The 24992-nt window shown below is 33.8% G+C and overlaps 1 protein-coding gene and 2 long non-coding RNA genes across 3 annotated transcripts; 1 reads left to right on the top strand and 2 right to left on the bottom strand.

The window, feature by feature from the left end:
* Positions 1 to 6617: 6617 nt before the first annotated feature.
* Positions 6618 to 9935, top strand: LOC149415934 (allergen Tha p 1-like). The gene is made up of 2 exons (XM_089641510.1): positions 6618 to 6861; positions 9585 to 9935. The coding sequence occupies exons 1-2, from the start codon at positions 6660 to 6662 to the stop codon at positions 9752 to 9754; spliced, it is 372 nt and encodes a 123-aa protein (XP_089497636.1). The 5' UTR covers positions 6618 to 6659; the 3' UTR covers positions 9755 to 9935.
* A 126-nt stretch (positions 9936 to 10061) lies between these two features.
* On the bottom strand, positions 10062 to 14597 carry LOC149415933 (uncharacterized). The gene is made up of 2 exons (XR_016303500.1): positions 14446 to 14597; positions 10062 to 10229 (listed from the first exon to the last, which is right to left on the bottom strand). It is a non-coding gene; the product is annotated as an uncharacterized LOC149415933 (long non-coding RNA).
* A 7913-nt stretch (positions 14598 to 22510) lies between these two features.
* LOC149415932 (uncharacterized) lies at positions 22511 to 23945 on the bottom strand. Its single transcript, XR_016303608.1, has 2 exons — positions 23794 to 23945; positions 22511 to 22957 (listed from the first exon to the last, which is right to left on the bottom strand). It is a non-coding gene; the product is annotated as an uncharacterized LOC149415932 (long non-coding RNA).
* Between the last annotated feature and the right edge of the window lie 1047 nt (positions 23946 to 24992).

Raw genomic sequence — 24992 nt, 5'->3', positions numbered from 1 at the left:
CTGCACTTCTATTAACAACTGTATCACTTGCAACAATATTTTTGTGTAGACATTACTTGTTCTGTAATCACTCCATTGTAAAAGCTATTTTATGGCGTTTAAATAAATAAATAAGAATTATGACTAGTACTAACCTATTTTACACTACATGGGCAGAATCACATTGTCCTTCTTGAGACTCTCAAGGATGATGCTGTGTTTTAACTTATGAAAGCATAAACACTTTATCTAAATTATGTGAACTCAGCATACCACATTTAGATGACTTATTTAAATGATTCGATTTGAACCCCTCCCAATTTAAAATGATTTATTACCGGTTAAACCGATTTACTGATACAATAATTGTGTCAAGAAATTTAAAATTTTGTTGGAGTATTTTGATGTCTGTTTTCCCCACATCAATATTATCTTAATTGTTTAATAATGATGTGGCTGCTATTAATTTATTTAAATTCGTTATATTATTTATGTTTTGTGAACATACTTAGAAGCGGGGAATAAATAATTTTCATTAATTTATTAATTAATGTTATATTAGGGTCATTGGTTATTTTATTGATTTCTAATTGTTCAAGTAAATTTGAAAAGAAAATGTTCTTGAAAGCTGAAGCAGCTGTAACATTAACAAAAATACTTGCAGAACCTAATAATTATATTATTAAATTTGATTTTATTAAATTAAAAAAAAATTAAATGGGGTTCTACGAATTAAACACAAAAACGATAAATAATTTAGATAAATAGTTTTCCTAGTGAGGTGTTCACAAAACTACTTTTAACCCATACAATAATTGCTAATACCTCAGCATAGGTTTTCCTAATGAGGTGTTCACAAAACTACCTTTAACACATACAATAATTACTAATACCTCAGCATAGGTTTTCCTAGAGAGGTGTTCACAAAACTACTTTTAACCCATACAATAATTACTAATACCTCAGCATAGGCTAAGTACTTGATAAACGACCATGTATGTGAAAACATTCCCAATATAGAAACTGACATTAAATAGTTCATGGAAAGATATATACATTGCTTATCCAGCCAAAGCGGTTAGTTTATCTGTTGTATATACTTGAAATAATAATATTTTCTAAGAATGGGTTGTTTAAAAGAATTTGAACAATCCATCAAATTTCACGGTAAATTTTCAAGGAATGTGAAAATTCTATTCAATTTGTATTATTATTTCAGTTCTTTGAAGCAACTGGACCATGTTGAAATAATAACAGAAATTTAATAGGACTTTCACAGAACTTGAATATTAACTTTGAAATTTGATGAATTATTCAAATTTTCTGAAAAAATCTAAAGATATTTTTAATGTTCCATATATTTCTTCATTTTAAAAATGTCGTAAAACAATTATTATTTTAGAAACAAGACTAAAATTTAAAAATTTAAAATTTCCTTTCAGATTTATGTATTTAAAATATACTTTAATATTTAAAAATTACAATATTTTAATTTCAAACACGAAAAAAGTTGAAAAAAACATTACCGAAATATATACATCGAAAAATTTCACAGAAATCACAATTCTAAAAAGACATTAATTTTGTTTAAAGGATTTAGAAGAAAAATATATAATTTAGAATAAAAAATACAAAAAATATTGAAGTTGCTATTCATTCTCATATTCTCACATTCCCGCAATATTATACAAAGAAGAACCAGTTCGTTACAAAGTGACTCAGTCAAAACTCACAACAAATTGGTGGCGGCTCTTTAGCGGGGGTGTTTTGGTCAATGACCACCCAAAATATAATGCAATAGTATTTATATAAAAAAGGATTTAACAAACATCCTGATTATTAATTTAGTTTTAATATTCGTACGGTAACAGCGGGTTCCCGTGCCATCTACAGCCCAAACGAAAAGCTTCTGTATGTACCTACCGTGGGTCACTTCAAGTTTTGCCCCAAGTTATCTGCTTTCTTTCTCTTTGCTGTACAAACAAAGGAGGTAAACACTATCATGTCTGACGTATGCTTAGTATCATACAAAATTTATTTTATAGAGATTTTCGGACGTGGCCGCGGTGAGATAAATATATCTACGACCTAAGATTATTAAGGTATTAGGCAGCGGTCGGGGAACCGGGGTAAATTACCCCAAATGGCGTAAAAATGTTTTTTTTGGGGTAATAAGAAAATTTTTCTACTTTGCTATTTTGGAAGACTATGAAAATATTACTTTTGATGACATCAAGGATACAGTTATAAAACATCTTACCAAACTCAGAGAGCGGTTCTCTGACTACTTTCCAAATCTTGATATACATAATTTCAATTGGGTTGTAGATCCTTTTAAAAGTGAATTTGCTAACATACCAGAAGAACCTCCGGGTTTGGCAGAAACAATACTTGAACTTCGATCTAATATTAAGCACGTATTCAATTTGAGAGCAAAGCCAATCTGTCGTCTTTTTGGATCTCAAAAGCTACGAAGGCTTACAAAATTGCACATGAGGAGTAAAAAAGTTGCTGCCATTTGCAACAACCTATCTTTGTGAACGAGGCTTTTCCACTCTAATGAACATAAAAACGAAGAACAGAAATCGATTAAACGCCGAAGACTGTATTCAAATTACTCTTACATCAAAAAGTCCCAATTTTGAAGTAATTGTATCAAACATGAAGCAACATCATTTCTCCAAAAACTGAAAATCTCAATTTTTGTTTGATCCAATTTGAGATTTTTTTTTGTTTGTCTATTACATACTTACTATTTTCATGTAACTTTTTTTTTACTATCCGTGTAAATTAATTCAATAAATAATGTTTATTTAAATATACATTGATTGTCTTCTTTTCAAAATGGGGGGAAGGGGTAATATCGACTTACGCAAAAATATTTTGGTAATGGTTTAAAAAGTTCCCCGACCGCTGTATTAGAGGGAGATGTGAAAAAATGTTAGTCGAAAGTTTTTTGGGTGATAAAAATAATAGCCATCTTCAACTTTAATATTATTTCGCGAAATTATGTTTATCATTGTTGACGTAATTTGTATGGAATAATTAAAAATGTCAAATTCTGTGGATAACATATCGAAAGAAATTGCAAAAAAATCATTGAATCGTGACAAACGTATTGAAATAAAGTGTCAATTAGTTTATGTTACAAGAGATAAAAATAAAGAGGTTAAGAGGTTACAACAGTCTTATTCTTTATCAGTACATTTGCGGGTGCAATAAAATGTAGGTATTGGTAGGTACTTTTGCTTTCTTTGTTTACTTTCTACTAATGTGTCTACTAATAAACAATGGAATGTTTGGAGTTAGTGATCTATTAGCTATAAGTGTAAATAATTTGATAAATAATCTTAGTTGGACAATATTGAACTAAAGGTGGGTACCGGCAAGTTAATTGCCAGAGGCGGATTTGCCCTTAGGCCTATGTAGGCCCGGGCCTAGGGCGGCTAGATATTAGGGGCGGCCAATCGTGACAAAAAAGTCACAGATGATAACAAGAAATTACTTCCTAAGTACCTAAATATTCTACGTACGAAAAAGCGATATGCAAGAGCGTGTTCACACACAGCACACAGCGCGCCCCCACGCCCCGCAGCCGCCCTCGCCACACCTATCATGCTCCGTCGCTTGCCCGCTCGCGTATTTCCAATCCATTCAGTTGCGCTCAAAGATATTAGAAGAACGAGATGTGCTATGCGCAGTTTGTACTGAGTGGAATTGTTTTGCCGAGTGTCGCCGGTTTTGTTCACCAATACTACTGCACACCTTCGCTTGCGCCAAGGTATCCGCACTAATACATAGAACAGATTTCTGTGCGTACACGTCCCGATACCGTTCAAAGTACCCTAATTAGGTAGTACTCCGGCTACGGTCCGGCGGCCAACATAGCATATCTCGTTCTTCTAATATCTTTGGTTGCGCTAGTGACTGAACCGCGTTAGGTATTGTTATGCATAATAGCGTGTTCACACACAGAGCTATAATATGCGTGGGATGGCGTATTTCAGCATATCGCTCGCCATACTTTCCAATTTGGAATGTACGGCGAGCGATATGCCGAAATACGCCATCCCACGCATATTATAGCTCTGTGTGAACACGCTCTTAATCACTTTACAAAAGCTATAATAAATAAATAAATCAGAGATAATAAAATAATACAATAATAAGATGTTATTTATGCCAATTATGAACTTTCCACTGATGATAGTGAATAATAAAGTGTTACATTATAATAATTTTTCTTTAAAAAATAAAAAAAAAAATATTTTTAGTTAAAATCTATGAAAAAGGGTGGGGGGGGGGGCTGGAGGAACGTAGGAATAGGATTAAGAGGCAAATGATTTTTATTTCTTTTTAGCATTGTTCTAAAGTAGCCTACGGAGTTCGGATTTGTGACATCTATGGTCAAAATAGATAAAGCATTGCAATTTGCAATAGCTCCGTGTTAAAATAAACGGCTGGCCAAGAAAATGTTTTAAATAATTACAATAAATGTTTTACGAATGGTAGGAAATGTGGTCCATTTTTGGACCGACATCAATCGCAGAAAAATAAAAGTGGTCCGTTGTCCATTTTTCGACCGAAATCGTTCCAGAGGAACAAACCCGCATAGGGATTGGAAATACGCACCCGCTCGCGACAGGCGACAGCTAGCAGTCAGTGCCGGCAGTGGTCAGTATGCCAGTCATGCCAGTGTGCGTACAGCAATTGTAGCGAGTTGACGAGCGTTTTTCTAATTTCTTAAAAGTATTACAAACTAGCAGCTATTATAGTTAACTAAATTTCTGAATCGATTTCGGTAAAAGTTGTCAATAAAGTAAATTCATTATGTAGTCTATAGTCTATATCAGGGGTCTCTAAACAACGGCCCGCCAATGTCATCAATCCGGCCTGCGACAATCGACAATTATACAGGAATTGAACTAGCGAATTTAGCAAGCGTATTTTTTTACATTATTTCCAATTGACGACCGGCATAGTCCAGTGGTAACGCATTGGACTGCCATTCCGAAGGTCGCGGGTTCGAACCCGGCGTGCGCAAATAAATTTTATTTGATTAATTTGTGTTATTTCACAATTAATTAATTAAAATAATATATAGTATATTTGCGGTACGTTCCAGAGTGGAAGATACAACCAGTATCGCCCTGGTGTAAGACCACCATTCAGAATTGAAACGTTGCTCCAAATGGCTTTAGCCGTGTTTAGTGACTAGATCTGAATAGCCAGGTACTTCCCCACCTTCCTCTTTCCCTTCCCCACTTACCTTCAGCCTCACAACATCCCCCAATTGGGGATGCCATAGTCTCACTGGCTCTAGACGGGAGCAGTTGGGACTTTTGTGAGGTAATGACTATAAAAAAAAAAAAATCGAGTATTGTTTTATTAAGCATTTTCACCATTTGCGCTTAGTATTAATAATAATTAATAATATTAATCTAATCTAACATTCGTATTTAGTTATTTCCCTTTCAAACCACCTTTGAACGCTTACTACGAATTTTCCACCCTCAATGATAGATCCCGCAATAGAGTATTGGCACATTGTTAGTCAATGCAAGGGAGTTGTTCTCTCTGATTCTCACAGTTCACTCCAAAAACTTAAATCCAGCCCTATTCTTCAACCTGGTGATCACTTTGTATGCCTTATTGGAGTGCTGATAACCTCATTTTAAATCTCTGGAAAATCCGTAACTCTGATTTGGATTGCAGAACATGTTGGCATGGTAAGTAACGATATAACGGATTCCTTGGCAAAACGAGGAGCATCTAACCCAATTGTTAACGTCATTTTGACACAACGTTGCATTGCATTCGAATACGCGTGCGTTTAATATACCTTTATTCTAAAGACGTCACCCGTGACAATAAAAAACACGCTTTTTCTATCTACAATACAGCTCTAAAAATAAACTAAAATCACAGACATAGGAATTAATAGACGAGAAGATAATGGCGAGGGGTAAAATCAACTGTTGAAGAACGAAGGGAGTGAAGCTGACTGTGATTCGTCAATAAATCAATCTGACAGAAAATAGGCATCTCGCATTATAATATCACCATTTACTTCTTAAAAGTAAAATCTGCTTTTGAATGAATAGACATTTTTACATGGGAGCGCAAATTACTCGCCACGTTATGAACAAATTTGCGAAGTCCAAATTCGGCAAAAAAATTCGGTTCTATTTTCAGAGTCGAATATTTCGTTTAAGTATTTAGTTAAGACACTTTTATAAATGTTCATAATTTACTTCCCAGCAACCAACCAGCTTTATGTTTCGCGTCCAGACGCTTCTCGATGTGATAGTAACAACTGATTCATATTATACGATGTGAATATGCTTAAAATAAAGTAAAATAATGCTTTTATATGAAATGTAATACGACAATTGGGTTTATTCTCTTTTTCACATCTATTTTTACAAGTTTTCATAGTACAAGTCAACATTTTGCCGTGTTATTTCGTAAAATGAACCGATGATGCCTCGACCATAGTTCGCACAAGAATGATGACGTCACGTTTTCAAATTTCACTTGAGGCCATACGCGAGCACAGCCGGCTCCAATGGAACCGGTATGGGGAGTGGGGATAATACACTTTTAATCACTTAGGGCAGGTCTACTAATATTCATATGTCTATGACTAAAATCATGTTTTTTCCCATTTTTCAGATACAATGAATTTTCATCTGCTTCTAAGTAGTTTCTTCCTGGTGGCACTCATAACTTTGTCAGCGGGTAAAGGTTACAAAGAGTACCCAGCCAGCTACAACGATATCGATGTCATGGGAATCCTGAACAACCGCCCCCTGCGCGATGCGTTTGTGGAATGCTTGATGGATCGTGGTGCCTGCTCGCCTGAAGGGCAAACCTTAAAAGGTAAGCAACAACAACGAATTTTTAAAATCTATTTAAATGAAAATTGTCTTCTGTATCTTTTTTAAAACAAAATATTTGAATTTTGGATTTGAACTTTTAGAAAACAGTTTTTTCATCGCTATTATTGATTGACTTTTCATCAGTTTTTAAAGGAATATTAAATTATCATGGAACCACGATCTTTTAGAATACATCTTTTTCAATCGAACTTTTGTTTTCTTGAATGAAGTTGAATCTTGGAAATGGGAATTAACCCTCTTCCCGACATCTGACCGAGCCGATACTCGACAGATAAACTCACTATTGATGACAATACATTCTATTTAACGGTGGCAGTCATGCACACGCGAGTGGACATATATTATGAAATTCGATGACATTACAATGTCCTATCCAGAGATGTGCAAAATGGGTACCCAAAACCATTTGAAATACAAAATGGAAATGGGTCAAAACTTTTCCATTTGAAAATGCAAAATTCAAAATGGTTTTTAGAAAAGCATTTCAAATGCAAAATGCAAAATACCTATTTTCAAAATGCATTGAAAATGCAAAATGGTTTCTCAGGTCAAACAATCAAAATAATTATAGAAATTTTAAACAATTTTGTCATTTAATAATGGACATCAATGTAGAACAAACATATTACATGATGGTAAATTCAAAAACATTTTATTTCATGTGACTACAGATTATGAAACCACAAAAAATTTGCGCGGGACTAATTTTGCCAACGTAAAAACATAGAAACTGCTATCTAACATTTAATATTACAGCGTCATGGCCCCATGTTCAGTATTTTTTTTAAATCAATTGCCAGGGCTCCTACCAGGGAGCAACTTGACAAATGTAAATTATCTCTCATAGCGAGGTTGAGGACCGACTGATATTTGGGGCTTATGAAAAAAAGATGAGTGGAGATAGTAGGAAGAATGTTGCAAAAAAGCATTTAAAATGGAAAATGCATTGAGAAAAGCATTTAAAATGCAAAATGCAAAATGGTTTTTAGAAAAGTATTTAAAATGCAAAATGGTTTTTAGAAAAGCATTTAAAATGCAAAATGGAAATTACCCATTTTGCATTTTGCACTTCCATTTGAAATAAAGCACATCTCTGGTCCTATCCAATCCGGATTACGCACAGTTGGTATGTTATCTAGAGTTGGTAAGGTTTAAACATTCTATAAGACATTTCAAAATAGATGTTAAAGTAAACAAACATAGTTTATTTTACAGGTTGATTTAAAAAACATATATTTAACTCACTTCCCGACAACCGATCGAGATATATGAAACATGAAACTATATGAATACGAAACTTGGCAGATAGATTCATTGTCGATGTCAATGCATTTGACCTTTTGTGGCACTTATGCACACACTCATTTTTCAGAAATGGTTTTATTATATTTAAAAAAATACACCAGTAAATATATGAAATAAATGTCGGTGCTATCGATTGTGGGTAAATTATATAAAGTGTTTCTTCCATGTGAATATATTATATAAAACATTTACCTATCAATCACAGAATCAACTCTACGATATGGAATAACCATTTGGGGACATTCATGTAAAACTAACTCAAATTACCCACAATCAGTACAAAATTCATTATTGTATCAAAACTAATGGGACAAAATATGATTCAGGATATATATCTGAGTCTGAATATAAAAATAAATTGGAACATGAACACTACGCTAGGTTCACAAAGAATGAAGGCGGCTTGTTACAAAATATAACAATAAATACGGACAGCAAACCCTAGAATATAATATGCTCAAAATGTACAACATGTTGCCAAGTAACAGATTCAGATATATGCTGAAAACATGGCCTTTAAGTAGAAATACTTCAAACTAATCTTCACCATCAATCAATAGTTTATTTATTTATTGGCATGTAAATTTAGTGTTACTTTAGATTATGTGTGCCAATAATAAAATGCAACAGTGTTATGTATATTATTTATAATAAGTAATAATATTAGTATACATATTTACATTGTAATTGAACCTATACATCCTGTTGACAAACTGCTTAGTTGTAGTTTAACAGGATAGAGATAAAGAACAATAAAAAATGATAATATATTTAAAAAATCCAATTAGGATTTCACTTGGGTCTTAGCGGTGTTCACTCCAGTCCCTCGGGAGGAAGGTTTGATCTCTTAGTTGTTCCTTTTTATTTTTGTCTCTTTTTCTATCTACTGCCATTTCTTTTACCAACTTTTTCTTATTCATCTAACTCTACTTATTTTTCCTTTTTTATGTAGCACTATAATTTGAAAAAAGGGTTTCTTTTCGCTTTTCCTTCTCTATTTCTATTTTTTAGTTCTTAATTTCTTTTGATTTGTATTTGTTTATTTTATTTTTTTATTATTATTATTATTCATCTTCTTTTTCTTTCTATTTTCCTTTTTAAGGTAGAAATGTACATTTTTATTTTAAAAGATTTTTCTTTCCCTCCTCATGTATTTCTACTTACATTTCTTTTTTTGTATTTTCTTATCTTTTTTTTCTTCTTTTCCTTCGTTTCCTAAAGGTCCATTCTCACTACAAAGTAGCTTCATCTGTATACCCGATAACGTAGGGTTTGTCGTACCGGGATTCCAGTCAACTATATCTATTTTACTGTTAACATAAGAGTAATTGTTCCTTGCCACATTTTCTTGTCTAGATGTATTGAAATGTTAACGTAATATTAATTGTTGTTTTGCAGATATACTTCCGATGGCCGTTAATGACCGTTGTGGACAATGTACTCCTAAGCAGGTTTCCTTGTATACTAAAATCAAGAAACACTTCAAAAAATCTAGGATCCCGGGAGATCGCCAAATCTGGCAGGACATTGTCGTCAAATACCACATCAACAACCCCAGGAAAGGATGAGGTGGCAGAAGTCGTAAACTCCATCAAAACCTTGTTCCTGTCTTGACTTGACATTATTACATTTTTTAATTATCCCGTATTGCAGCATTTCTCGTTGCAATAACGTCGTGTAATATATAATGTTTTGTAATTGAACAAGGTCCGTTAGAAAATAAATAAATAATTAACTACAAATTTTAAACGGAGATTTAATTTCTTTTACTCGTGTAGTTAGTGTGTTTGTGCTGCAGGATTTCATTTTTTATATGAATTTGGGGGTATAAAAATTACCCCTTCCGGTGCGAGAGGGTTAAAAAAAACACTAGAATTCTAAATTGTGAAAATTTATTCATGACCAACAAACATAGTGGTAGTTCGACATTTACCACTGGCCGACTGATGGACCGTCATCAACTAGTTCAGCCAAGTCCAAGTCACCGAGCTCATCTGCTGCAGCTGGTGTATCGTCTTCCCCAGACTGGGCTACTGCCAAACTCTGCGAAAAATAAAAGATAATAAGAAAATAATTATTCAATTTTATTATGGACTAGCTGATGTGTACCCGGAGTTACTCGGGGTTATGAATGGTTTGGAGTAAGTTTTTGAGGTTTTTAATCCTAGTGTATTGAAAAACAAGGTGCATTTAAATAGATATAAATAGTATTATTGTAAAGAATTTTAATAAAAGATTACGGTTGTTCTCGACTCACTCTACCATTTTACTTCCACCTCATACATTCTCTCTACCTATGGATATATCATATCCACAATTTACCACATATTCTATTAATTTCACTGTGTCATGTTTTCCTCGGGCGTCCCCGACTTTTTTTATTATTCACTTCATTTCTCTTCCATTGATATGCTTGGTGTAACTATAAGTGACCAGCTCAGGTACGGGGGCTCCATCGAAGCCAGAGTAAAGTTGGCCTCTCAGAAGCTGGGCGTACTGTACAGGGCCCGCAGATACTTTAATAGTTCACAACTGCTGACCCTGTACAAATCGCAAGTGCGCCCTACTGTCGAATTTGGCAGCCATCTCTGGTCCGGAGCCCCTAAATACTTGAAAAACACCCTTGACTCTGTGCAAAAACGGGCGGTCCGTTTGATAGATTCCCCAATCTTAACAAACGGACTGCAATCTTTAGAGCACAGGCGTCAGGTAGGTATGCTGTCCTTGTTCTATCGGTATTACAATGGAAGATGCTCTGAGGAACTAGCGTCATTGATCCCTTCGGCACCGGTGCGTAGTCGGGATACACGCCAAACGCGCGCCCAACATTTGTACACGGTTGACATTTGTCACATGAGAACGGGTCGCTTCTACGATTCGTTCTTAAGTTCAACAGCTCGGCTGTGGAACGAACTGCCGGCCTCTGTGTTTCCTCCTTCCTACAACAGGGACTCTTCAAGACCAATGTTAACTCCTTCCTCTCCACAAAAAGACCCTCCACACAGCATCCCCAAAGATGACATAGGCTCCGAGGGAAATTATTTTCTTCAGGGCCTCCTGTGTGGAGTTAATATAAAAAAAAAAACTTTTTATTATGAGATGCACGTCGTTAATGTTTAAAAAATTACATTATTTAGACTCCGTTTCTCATTCCATTGCAGAGTACCTATTGATTATTTTGGAAAACCGTAATTTTTTGTACATCTTTAAGTAATAAACTTATAAACAATATAAATAAAAACTATTTACAAATTTTCACATAAACATCAAATTCAAAATTGTAAGTATTAGATAAATAATAAAACAAGAACGTAAATAAATGATAATACATAAAAACAAATTGTCTTTCCTTCAATACCAACATCAATAATCACTAATATTTTTTATTTATTTTTTATTGTACAACAGAACATTCATTCCAGTTGCAGTAAAATTTTACATCATATCAGCATTTGGGTAAGTGACTCTTCAATAATTGTTTTAGGTCATTTAGAGAATAGTCATTTACATCCAAATTCTTTGCTAGTTCGTTCAACAGCACCACTCCCCTCGTCATGCTATGCTTTGCCAGGACGTCGGTTTTGCCTTTTGGTACTCTGAATAAGTCATGGTATCGACTTCGGCTGTAGTGGTCTGGTACATATAAATCATAGCATCCCAAGAGGAATGGGCTATCAATAAAATTGTTCCAAATTTTGAAAGATATAATGGCTAGACTTGCTTTCCGCCTAGTTTTCAGACTCACAGAATTAGTTTCCTCAAGTAAATCGATATGGTGCATGAACCTGGGATAAGTTCCATGTGTTCCATATATACCTACACCTAAACTGAACAAATGTTTATAAAATAAATGGCATCCAGCTGAACAGGATTCATAACAACAACATGATAACTTGCAGTATCTTATTAAAAATTATAAATTATTCAATGTTAGCTGGAATTTAAATTTAAAATATTCTTGAATTACACGAAAATATGTCAATATCATTAAAATTTTTATAAAATAAATTCTTGTTTAAAAGTGCGACTATGATTACCGATGATTTTTAACCGATTTTCCGAGCATAGACTTATTTTGATTGGCAATTTAAATCGAAATACTAATCTTAATATGCATTGCGAGTCCGAATTTAATTTTTAAAATTTAAAATGGAGTCATCAGCGCCCTTGAGGTGATTTCTCACGAAAACGGCGCTATATAAATTAGCCAAATATTAATAAGGCCTTTCTTCAAACTTGTTGAAAATTTTTCTTTTCTGTAAGTCCGAACCAATTCTAGTGTACTAATCCTTTCATTTCTAAGAGTTTCGTTAGTTTTCAACTTCGTTTGTTGATAAGCCAGTTATTTTGCATAACGATAGACATTATTAAAAAATGTGTATATTGACAGTTAACCGAAGCTTATCTGATAATTATGGAGGCCACGCTAAAATTTGTCAATCGTCGGGCGTCGGTCGAAATATTTCTTATCAATCGTTGATCGTGCTCGCAAATATCGCTAACTGACCATAGATGACAGATTTTGTCAATTTTCGGCGCAGAAAAGTTCAAAATGGACTGCGCTTTAAACCTTTACCATATTTGTCTATCTCAATCTATCACAAGTTACTATTAGACACACTGTTTTCGTACTCTCTCTTACAAACACCATGACTTTAGACTTACTTACATTGATTATTAAATTATTCTGCATATTATATTATTATTGTGATGAAATTTGTTCATTCCGGAAACGAGAGACTGGGTATCTTCCAAACTATTTGAAATAACCGGATTCTTGTTGCAAAAGCAGGAATTCACCTTTATGGAGAAAAATAATATCAAATTTATACAAATAAAAAAAATTAATATCTTTGAGTAAAACCTCAAATTGTAATATTTAGTTATTGAAGACAATTTCAGCAATTCCTCAAACGAAAAATTGAGACAAGAGTCCTGTGTTCAAGTTCTTGATATGACTGTATCTTTTCTGTTTGAAAATTTCGTTTAAGAATCGCTAATATTGTCTTCCATAATTAAATATACTATATTTTTAGGTTAAGCTTAGGATTAAACCTACCTCCAAAGAAACCGGCTTTTAATTGCAGTGAATTTTTAAAATTGTCTTTTAAAACATAATATTACCACCTGTATGGGTGACTGTCACCAAAAGTTGATAGACTGCATTATCATCGACAGCGGGTATTTAGTGTCAGCGAATTACAGCTCTATCGGATGTTGCGAAGTGGGTTAATTTTCACTTCTAAGATTCCACTTCATTCAGGAACATAAAAAGGCATTTACAAAAAGATGTATTTAAAAAAATCGTTGTTCAATGACGGTTAAATACCCTTTTTAAAAGTGATGTAAAGTCAAAAAAACTAATCTAGCAAACCTAACCTAACGTGATTCATTTGACCTGTTTAACCCAGTTTTTTCACAACTTTCATGGATTCATATCGCTTTTCAAAGGTGTGTTGATTTGTCACAGTGTTGGGTTGTCTGGTTGCCATTTTTTACGTATACACCGTATTCCACGCTCATACTGTGAAACTTTGGGGAGTGATTATTCAGAGATTAGAGGCATTGTCAATCTAACACGGTAAAAGTCCAAGTGTTTGCTTGTAGCCGAAGTTTTATTGATTAATAGTGTTTAAGAGAAAACCCCGTAGAACATATTCACATTTTGTTTCTTATGTTTTATTTAGTTTTGCGACCAGCTGGACTTTAACATGGATTATAAGAACAAAATATACCTAGTGAGCCAACTGATAAACTGAAGATGAAACAATATTAGTAAAACATGTAACAGTAACAAAAAGAAACTGAAAGAATACTACATGTAAGACAAATTACTAAAACTAAATACCAACGCTACTAGAATTTGTAGGATTCAACGAAGTGCTGACATAGATTAAACTAAGTTCTATAAATGGAGTCAGTAAATAAATCAATAGTACCCCCAAACTTGTTGCCCAGATCATGAATTCTATTGGTTAGTGAGTGTGGCTGAGTTGTGTATGTATTGCAGAATAATGTTACATTTTGTCTTGTGTATATATTCGGCACATAGAATTTGATAGTGGTGACTATGGCAGGGCTGACAATCAAGTTGTTAATGGCTCTGTGTAACACAACTAAATAAATGTACACGAATAAACCCTACCCAAATTTTCGTGGAATGAGCGATGAACACGGTACGTCTATGAATGGTTTAACATGAACAATATGATAAAAATGATTTAAAAACGTGTTTATTTTCAAATAAAATATGTCTTACCATGAATGCGGCAAAGATCATGAAGCAAACGAAAAATATGTTGCAGAACTTCATTTTGGTATTTTTGAAAGTCAGTCGAAGACAAAAATGTTTTGCAATGTGGTGCAGATGTTTTGACTTCTTTTATAACCACATTCAGATGTCAATAATATAAATATGAAATAATGAATGACAGGGCTGTGCGCTTAATAAAAAATATTACTATACAAAAATTTTGCACACGACTTCTGCTCAATTGTAGTGAGCAGAATTTGTAGTTTTTGTAACACGAAATATATAAATACCCCTAAAGCCTATGACATTTTGCAATGCACTTTTCTCATAATAGAACTGTCAGAATATATTAAATTTGATTTTAGATAAATTTGCTGGTTTTGATCGTTTTTTAAAATAAAATACCTTTCTTGAAAGTAAATGAAAGACTTTTCCAGATTTAAAAATACAAATAGACTTCCCGGACTATCTATCATTTACTTCTGTGCAATATTATATTATGATGGCCCTCCTTTCCTTGCTCCACATTTCAAAACCATTTATGTCCCATCGTCGATCTTACTCCTTGTATTTTTCCGGATCTTTACATTTAAAGAACGGTAATACTATACGGTTTAACTCACATACTATAGCATATATACATTTCTATAGCATACAGTCTACTTTCATCTTTTCTCATAGTTATACAGCGCCTTCATTTCAATATATTTTAAATAGCGTTGGTCAAAAAGTCGTTCCCTGTGGCATTCCACAAAGAGTATCTTATTTCATGTTTATTCATTAAAAATATTCTTTATTTGATTTGAGCTCGTCCCATTGTGGACTGTTTGGTCACTTCATGTGACCAACAGAGGTTTTACTACAAATATGCCTCAGGGATCTTATTTCTATGGCAAACAGTTTATTTTCATCTTTTCTGATAGTTAGTTAAACAGCGTCTACATTTTAATATATTTAGAATAGCGTAGGTCCATGAATTGTCCACTGTGGCATTCCACAAAGAGTTTATTATTTCATGTTTATGCATTTAAAATTATTATTTTTTGATTTGAGCCCTGATGGTCACATGAAGCCCAAGTGATTTTACCAAAAATATGCCTCAATGATCTCATTTCTACAGCATCCTGTCTATTTTCATTTTCCCCTGAGTCATTGACGTACATCGTCATTGGTATCACACTCCATTGAAGACTGCTAGACATAATCATTATCGGTATTACACTCCATTGTGGACTGCAAGACACAATTATTATTAGTATTACACTTCATTGTGGACTGCTAGACACAATCATTTTGGTATTACACTCCATTGTGGACTGCTAGACACAATTATTTTTAATAATATTTGGATGGTTAAGAAAATTTCAAAATTATTCAAGTGTTTCACATAACCCTAAGAGAATTGAATGAATCCAATCCCTTATAAATATTTTCAATTTACACAGCTGCGTTTTTTTGTTGTTTTCACCTGCTGTTTGCGCGGTGAGAATCAATTATTTGTTATTTGATTTCTAGTGACTAACAGTGTAGTTTTTGTTTCCACATTTTTTTTATTTTCAGATTATACAAACGAAATTTATTGCAAAAAATTATAACTGAAGCAAAATAATACTGCGTGACATTTTCTCGACCGGAATTACTATTGTGAATAATTTTTGATTTATCATGGTGTGTTAACTAAACTAAAACCCGAAAACCACACTGATTTAACTAATCATTATCACGTGATAACTTCTGCATACGTCCTGTATAAACGCACAGTTCGCCACAATCTACACATCTGCCTTGATGATGAATTCTATAACGCTGTCTGAAACGTTGGTATATTTGGTCTATGGTTGCCTCCGTGGTCGATCGGTATGGCTTTCGTCTATGAATCCGGAGGTCACAGGTTCAAATCCCAGCTTGAGCAAACAAATCTTATTTTGTTAATTGTTTTAGATTGAGTAGGGTGTGGAGTGTACTCTCGGTAGCAAAGTAATCAAAACGTTGCTTGAAATGGCTTTAGCCATGTTTGGGGACCAGATTTTTATAGTCAGGTACTTCCCGACTTTCCCCTCTCCATCTCCTTTCCTTTCCCACTCCGCTTGCTTTCACATATTACCCCATTTAAGGGTTCCATAGTCAAACTGCCTTCAGATTGTTAGGAGCAGTTGAGACTCTTGTGCGATAATCACAACATATATTTATTTAAGGTACTCAAATTTAAAATTAACGGGTTCTTCAAAATGAACAGAATTTTTAAAGTGTCACCAATTTTTTGGCTGTTCTATCAAGCCTTATCTAAAATTACTTCCCCTCTATTTAACATCTCATCTCTTCTAAGTCTGAATTCGACTAAGGCTCCAATCTTCCATATAATTTTGAAATTTTCCAATTTAAACAAAATTTAAATATAATTTACCTTCCTTCCTCCATAATTTGAATTTATGGCCTAGAACACCATTGAAGTCTGAAAGTAAGAAACAAAACTATGAAATTTTTGAAGTGTTGTAAAAATATTTCATTAATTTAACTGAATTTTGATAAAAAAATAATAATTGTCAACAAAATAAGGAAATTGATTTATATATTTTTGAAAATTCGAAATAATCTCTCATTGGTAAATTTAACATCGGTCTACCACGCTATAGTATAATCAAATTTTTAATACGCTGTAGTCAGCTGCATACAAAACAAATCTACTCCCTGTTGAAATTTTACAACGTCTAATTATAAAAACAATATTGAAAAAAACTAAGAGATTGTCCAACACACCTAATATTTGAAGAATTTTTAGTGTTAAAATTTAATGATCTCGTCCAAAACAACATAAAAATTCAAATGATAAAATACAAAACAAAATCACAACACAACTGAAAGTCGTACTCGTCAAAAACATATATTTCCAACACGAAAATGTAACACCTCTTTTGCTCAACATCATTACATATATCTAGGGAAAAAATCGAAAACGATAAAAACTTACTGAAATCGATTAAGGCGATGCCATACGTAGTAATGCAAAATCATGTGTTTTTGGTTTGAAAATTTGGTCGCCTAGAGATGTTTCAGATGCTCTAATTAAATACTGCGAGTAGAATCCATCCTGGCCTTTGAAATAATCGAGTATTTTTTAGATAAGTCTTTTTATAAGCCCAGAAAAAAATAATGTATAAGACCTATGAAAACTGCTTTAAAGTTCAAAATCTCCTACTTACGAACCCATTTTCGGTTATGATTTTATTATATATGTGGCAAATTAAGTTATTTATAAAATTATCGAAAAAAATAAAATATATATGCCTGAACATCTACAAAATAAAATAAAAGGCACATTTTGGCCACGTTTTTTTCTTGCATAAATCAAAATAGGCGGATGGTGTTAAGCGGGAATTTAAACCTTATCGCCATCTACGCAAGGGTTGTTATTGATGGCGGCTCAATTTAAAATATTACACGACGTAGTGCATTGCCTTAAAGAGAAGTTTCATGTAAAAATACCAAAATGATGAAATTATCTTCTTAATTAATTATAAATTTTAATTTGTTTTTTACACTTTTTTTAATATTCATATTTCCTTAAATCATAATTACGAACACTATATTCTTCATATTAATGCTCACCACTCTTTTAAACACAAGCGCCAGCTTCTATAGAAGAGAAACATTTAAAAAAAATCAAAAGGGTGAAAACTAATATTATGAATTATTTTAGTTAACATAAATGATTATATTCCGTAAATTTATTAATTATTCAATAAAGAAAAAAATTGCTAAAAATTTAATGTAACTCGAACAGCCGTGTAAACAAAAAAAAGTTTCTTTAAACGCCATAAATGCAATAATTAATTAATATTTACCATTTCTTGATTTATGACTTCTACAAGCTAATCAAACAGAACACGCAACAAATCTTTTTGAATTAATATAATAATCAATGTTACCTTCATAACCATATTTTTATATATCTCAACATCATATTAATTCATTTATTCGTGTTCTCCACAAACCGCTGATGCACCAATAATATAAGATTACAAATTTGAGGTACACGTTTGAGCCGCGAGGGTTGGAAATAAATTGTCACTCTTCAGGGGTACCCCAGGGATCCGTTTTGGGTCCACTTCTCTTCATCCTTTTTACAAATGATGTCGCCAAAATAATCATTTGATCTCTTGTCTTACTGCTACGCTGAGGATCAGCAAGTTTATTTTTAGAAATGTATTATATACTTTTACAGCGCCCTTGCGGTGATTTTGCACAAAAACGGCGCTGTAAAAATCATCCAAATATTATTATTATTTATTTTACACGAAAGTGTAAAAAGGTCCAGGGGGCTGATTTAGTATTTTGTGACATGGCACTTCAAAATACATTTGTTGAACTGAACGTTGAAAATATCGATGGTCAGTAGTCACTCTGTTGATTGGCGCGTACTGATATGCAGAAGTCTTAGCTTTCGGAGCATAAAACGTGCATGGGATCTCCCAAGAATATACTTGTTACAATTGTTAGGCATATATAAGTTAACCTCTCTTAACATAGGTGGATTAAGTATAGTTACAGAAGTTAACTTAAAAACTTGTTTGCGTAAAAATGTTTTTCTAAGATGTTGAAATCTAGCATTCTTGTTTAGATACAGGAATTGATAGCATGTATTCTCTCGTCTGCAGGTAACGCATAAATCTTTTTTGTTCTTTTTCTATTTCTAGGATATAATTTTGTTTAGAAAGGGCCCAAGCCAAAAAGCAGTGTTACAGGATACTGCGAACAAGTGCTCATATGTTCTCCGTATTACGATTACATTAGTAAATGATCTTGCATTAAGTACGAAGAACAAATCCAAGTATTTTGTTGGCGTTTGAGATATTGTCAGATATGTGGGATTTGAAAGAGAGATTAGTTTTTAAAATCATACCAAGGTCTGTAATCTGATTTTTTGCATGTACATATTTATTAATGTGGTAGGGGATCAGGGATTTATCTTAGGATCTTGATGTGATGTGATGTGACAATACTGAATTAAGTTTCAAGCATTTGACAAGAGAATAAAGATCATTCTCCAGAAAAATACATTTGATGTGACTTTTAATAGATTTTAAAAGAATAATATCATCTGAAAAGATGGCACATTTAAATTATTTATTTAATTTATTTTTTTATTTATTTACTTCACGCCTATTAAGGCTTTTTACATGCATATATATTAAAAAAAATATTTACGAAATTATACACGAAAATAGTGAACAACAAAATAAAAAAAATTACAAAAAAATAAAGTCAATATAAATGAACTTGATCTACACAGCATGTAGGCACAAAACATAAATAATACAAAATATTTTTTTCTGTTTCAGTTGAAAAAATTATTTTGTGTTATCAAATTAAATACCTTTATTAAAATATTCCACTTCTTGATGAAAGAAACTTCAATAAGGTATGCTTATATATCGAAATTGATTTACTAAATATATCAACAATTTGAGCGGTTAATGGTCTTTTCAATGTCATTAATAAATAAAAGAAAGAATATGGGTCATTGGTTCGATCCCCGGGGAATGCCGGAGTTGGTTATGTATTCCTGAGAAAGATGGTGTCCGTAACGTACCTGTCCACGAAAGCGAAAATCCGATATCAACTTTGTAAAATACTTTAAGGTTTGTTGGAGGTGATTGGCGATTATTAATATTTGTGAATAAATCAGGGGTTCTAAAAGTTTTGCGTGTGCTGATAAGGCACCAATACCTCTATAATAGTCGATTACCGACTTTTTGCAAGTGTAAAGGTGTAATGTTTGTTAGTTTCCATGTTTCAGGAAAGATATTATAAGGAAGTGAGAGGTCAAAAGTATATCTACATATCAACGGCGAGGGCGGGACAACATGGGAGGGCATGGGTACTACCGCCCCAGGAACCATTGGATAACAAACACCTCTACCTTAAGTGACCCCAAGTTGTTCGCTACTTTTGGTGACCTAGTTTAGGTGCCCGGATCATGGGGTGAGGTTTGTTCAGGTCTTGGCGGGGGATGCGTCTGCCGATGACGGTTGAAGGAGATACTTTGACCTCTCCAGCCATACTTTCACAACCCATTTCTTCTCATCGCAGTGAGAATGGAATGGATTAAGAATTTCTTCACTCCTGTGTGCAGTGACCTCCAGATACCTTTTTCTTTCCAGAATTTCCTCTCTTTCACATAAAAAAACCCTCCACTCAGCTTCCCGAAAGATGACATAGGTCCCGAGAGAAATTATTATCTTCATGGCCGCCTACGTGGAGCTTATGCACAATAACCATTACACAAGCTGTTCCACTTATTAAAATTATATTTTTTTGTGTGAACACCGCAGAGAAGAGTCCCAACTTCTCCCAACAGTCTGGAGCCAGTGAGACTATGGCATCCCCAATTCCAATCCTCAATTGGGTATGTTGTGAGACTGAAGGTTGTCGGGAATCGGAGGAGACGTAAGAGGAAGGTGGGGGAGTATCTAACTACTCGAATCTAAATACAATTTACTTGCGCACGCCAGGATTTAAACCTGCGACCTTCGGATTGCTAGTCGAGAGCCTTACCCCTCGATCACGGAGGCCGTCTAACTAACTAACTAACCATCACGCCGTTTATCTGCAGCGGTAGGCAGAGTGGACAAAACAACTCGGTCTTGGCACACACTCCTTGCCTCATTCACATTCATACATCGTCTCATACATACTTTTCTATTATTCTGACTCTTGACATGGCCCGACTCAAGTATCTGATTCACTTGGTTATGCCGTGTCTTCCTCAGGCGTCCCCAACTTCTGCTACCATTCACATTTGCATCGTATATTCTCCTTACACTATTTTCTTCGCTTATTCGCTCTACATGCCCAAACCATTTAAGCGTCCTTCTATTGATCTTACTCATTACGCTTACATCAGCCTTGCACCCTTTGGTGATCTCCACATTTCTCACACGATTATACATGGTTTTACCACACATACGCCCCGGAGATCTCATTTCTACAGCATTCAGTCTACTTTCATCCTTTCTCTACCAGTTCCAAGCCTCACTTCCATACATCAGGGTAGGTACCAGCACTCCATTGTGGACTGCTATCTTCGCTTATTTGGACAATTTTTGCTAGCGCCAACTGCGTTCATTCCTCCATGAATAGAGTTACCTACATTTACTCTTCTTTCAATATCTCTGTCAGCCTTCCCATCTCTCTAGAACATACTTCCTAAAAACACAAACTCTTCCACCTGCTCCAAGTGTTCTTCATTTACAACTATATTGCACAATGTTTTCGTACTCTCTCTTTCAAACACCATCACCAACAACTCATTCTTCATACATAATTCGTTCATCCTAGACACAAGAGACTATAGATCTTTCGTTCTATTAGCAATCAGCACCGCATCATCAGCATACAACAGGCAACATACTTTTAGATTACTCAAATTCACACCCAGTCCCACCTCTTTCAATTCTTGCATACAATTATCCACAAATAGATTGAACAACCAGGGTGACATTACGCAGTATTGTTAAATACCTTTTATGATTTCAAACCAACCCGTAAAACGACCGTTTGCCCTAACACATGCAACGCCTCCCTCATACAGAGACGCAATTGCCTGTGTGAGATTCGTTTTCACTCCATACTTGGACAACACCTTCGATAGTTATTTTCTTTCGACTCGGTAGTATGCTTTTTGTATATCTACAAAGGCACAGAGAAGTTTATGGTTTTTTGCCAGAAACTTCTCAGTGAGCATATGCACCCCCTTCCACCCATAAAAGCACCTTGCACATCCCACATTTTATCATTTGTTTCATTAATTGTTGTTATATTCAGAGAAAATTTGAGTTCAGTGAATATGAATAATTTCACTCATGAATAATTCACATCACAGACGACAGAAATCTGAATGTTTGACGAATTGATTATTATTAGGCGAAAATCACACTTTTTGAACAACTCTTATTTATAGTACATCGATTTAAATAAAATAGTACACATACAGTATTGCGATTTCTAATAAAGAAGGAAAATCAAAAATTTCTTTTGAAATCGTCCCATTCGTCAACAACAAAAAAACACGTTTATTTTATTTTATTTATTGCATTCTAAAATTTTGGAAATAACAATCCTATCCAAACATTTTTGAGAAAATACAGCTTTCACTAGACTTTCAAATAATAATGAAAGCATTTTTCACAGAGTTGCTAGATAACATTCTTTTTTAGCTGTTTCGATGACTAGAGGAACTTCTGTTGAATCTTTTATAATTAGTTTGAAGCAGTTGGAATTTTGATTAATAGTATTTCTGTAGAGGAGAGTTTATTTGTGTTCTTCTTTAAGTTTCATTTCATTGTTGGATTTGAAGAGATTATTATTTTCAGTTTCCTCTAACCCAGCCCTTGTTTATACCACCACCCCTTTTGTTGTTGTTGTTGTTGTTGTCATTGTTCTTGTTGTTCTTGTTGTTTTTGTTATTGTTATTGTTGTTGTTGTTGTCATTGTTGTTGTTGAGACGAGCTGATGTGGCCTGAAAAACGTACAAACAGATACCAGTTAGCTGAGTGAACAAATGGGTTTAGTTTCCTGTGTGGCATCGTTGGTTCAATCCTCTGCTGATAAAACAATTTTTCTTATTTCGTGTCCCATTAAGGAATCCACAAGGGACGCCATAGCTTTTTGGAAGAGGGTTCTCCCACCTAGATATACTCTTGGCAAATAAAAACTGTAATACAGCGTAATGGTAAAAACATAGAAGAAGCGAATGAAGATTCGTTGGACTAATCATTACATGATGGACGTCGAGAATGTTTGTGTCCGCGAACTTCTGTAAATCGAAGGATCGTTGTTAGTGGAGGTCCCAAAACTGTACCTTTAGAGGACGGCAAAGTTAGAATGAAAAGGGTAAATAAAAAAAGGAAGATGGCCTCATTCATTGGACTAATTCTGTAACACAGATATCAGACACATATTAAGTGTGGATAGTGCAGGCCCGCAAAACTTTAGGGACTCTAAAGTTTAAAAGAAAATGGTTACTCCTTTGTTTACCGAAGGGAAAACTTGAACCTGAAAATACTCACTGTGTCGTACAGAAAAAGGCAGAAGAAGGCAAAGGAAGAACACAGATGACATTTTGTTCAGAATAGTGGGGAATAAAACGAAATAAATTCACACATACGCAATAACGTATTCCGTGAAACCTATGTTTAAGGTTTATGATTTAAATTTTCATTTTTTAACTCCAAAACAAGAACCTCGGCATACAACTTTGACATGCACCGACTCTTCACCAAACGAACAAGAAAGGAACAATCATACATCCATGGGAACCAAAAAAAACAGAACATATATATTAGGATATCTTACCATGAATGAAGCCATCAGCACAAAGGCGACGAAAAGGATACTGGCGAACTTCATTGTGATTTGAATGATTGATTCTGATACTCGCTATAAATATGCACCCGCTTTTATACGCTTTTGCAACTGTAATAATGTAATAAAACGCATTATCCTATTTACTTACAGGTAAACATTTATTTATTTAACGCCATTGTAGCAGCTGTACCAATTACTAAAATAGAAACAAAGAAGTTATTTATTTAGTTTACTGATTTATCGAAGGCCTGTTATATTGTTAATTTATGACTATCTGATAAATTCACTATTAACAACATTTATATAATATGTAGGCATCTATCTTATAAAAGAACTTACATTAACACGTTGAGATCCGAAGTGAAACAGTATTTTTTCTTTATAATCTTTATTATAATTTTTATCTATAATTAACAGTGGCAGAATCATGGAAGAAGAAGTCAATCCACGCGAGTATATAAATAAAGCCACGAAGAAAAAAAACGAAATTACATCGGTATTCGAGGATAGCTCAACAAGAATCACGAAAGATACTAAAATAGAAATCTCCAAGAAAATATATTCTATCATGGAAAATATTTCGCATATGGCGATAGACCTGGCAAAACTGAAAGAAAATAAAAGTGACCAACGCATCAGCATTAAAAACCAATTTTCACCAAGGAAATGAGACTGACGAAAAAAACTCCCCAATTATAATATCACCATTAAATACGAACTTAAATCAAGACCATCTCAAGGCAACAATACAGAATAAAATTAATATATCTACTCTGGGAATCGTAGTAAACAGCATGAAAAAATAACTAACAATCGATTGGTAAATGCCCCTAAAAAGGAATATGCAACCAAACTGAACAATAAAATTAACAAAATATCCAAAAAAGACAAAAAAGAAGAAATACTATGAAAAAAACCATGCATAATATTCAAAGGAATACAAATAAATTACACAAACGAAAACTTCTTAACAGACCTTGTACTCCAAAATGAAGACAATAAGATAATGACAGATCAAAATCCGGACATATTTCAGGTGAAAGAAACAAATCATACAATATAACATAAATCATGTATATTGTAAAAGCCTTTTACGGCGTCTAAATAAATAAATAAATAAATAAATAAATAATTGTGGTACCGAATGTTGTAAAAAATTACCACATAAAAAAAAACGTGTCAGCTGA

Source organism: Hesperophylax consimilis, chromosome 17, assembly GCF_061612785.1.
Source record: "Hesperophylax consimilis isolate HC1 chromosome 17, BYU_Hcon_1.0, whole genome shotgun sequence".
Taxonomy (NCBI): Eukaryota; Metazoa; Arthropoda; class Insecta; order Trichoptera; family Limnephilidae; genus Hesperophylax; species Hesperophylax consimilis.
The sequence above is the reverse complement of the archived record's forward strand: the minus strand, read 5'-3'. Positions and strand labels throughout refer to the sequence as shown.

Bases quoted from the DNA above. Each gene is read 5' to 3' on its own strand.
- LOC149415934 (XM_089641510.1), top strand. From the start codon at position 6,660: ATGAATTTTCATCTGCTTCTAAGTAGTTTCTTCCTGGTGGCACTCATA. The intron at 6,862-9,584 runs GTAAGCAACAAC...GTTGTTTTGCAG, and splicing joins TGAAGGGCAAACCTTAAAAG to ATATACTTCCGATGGCCGTT.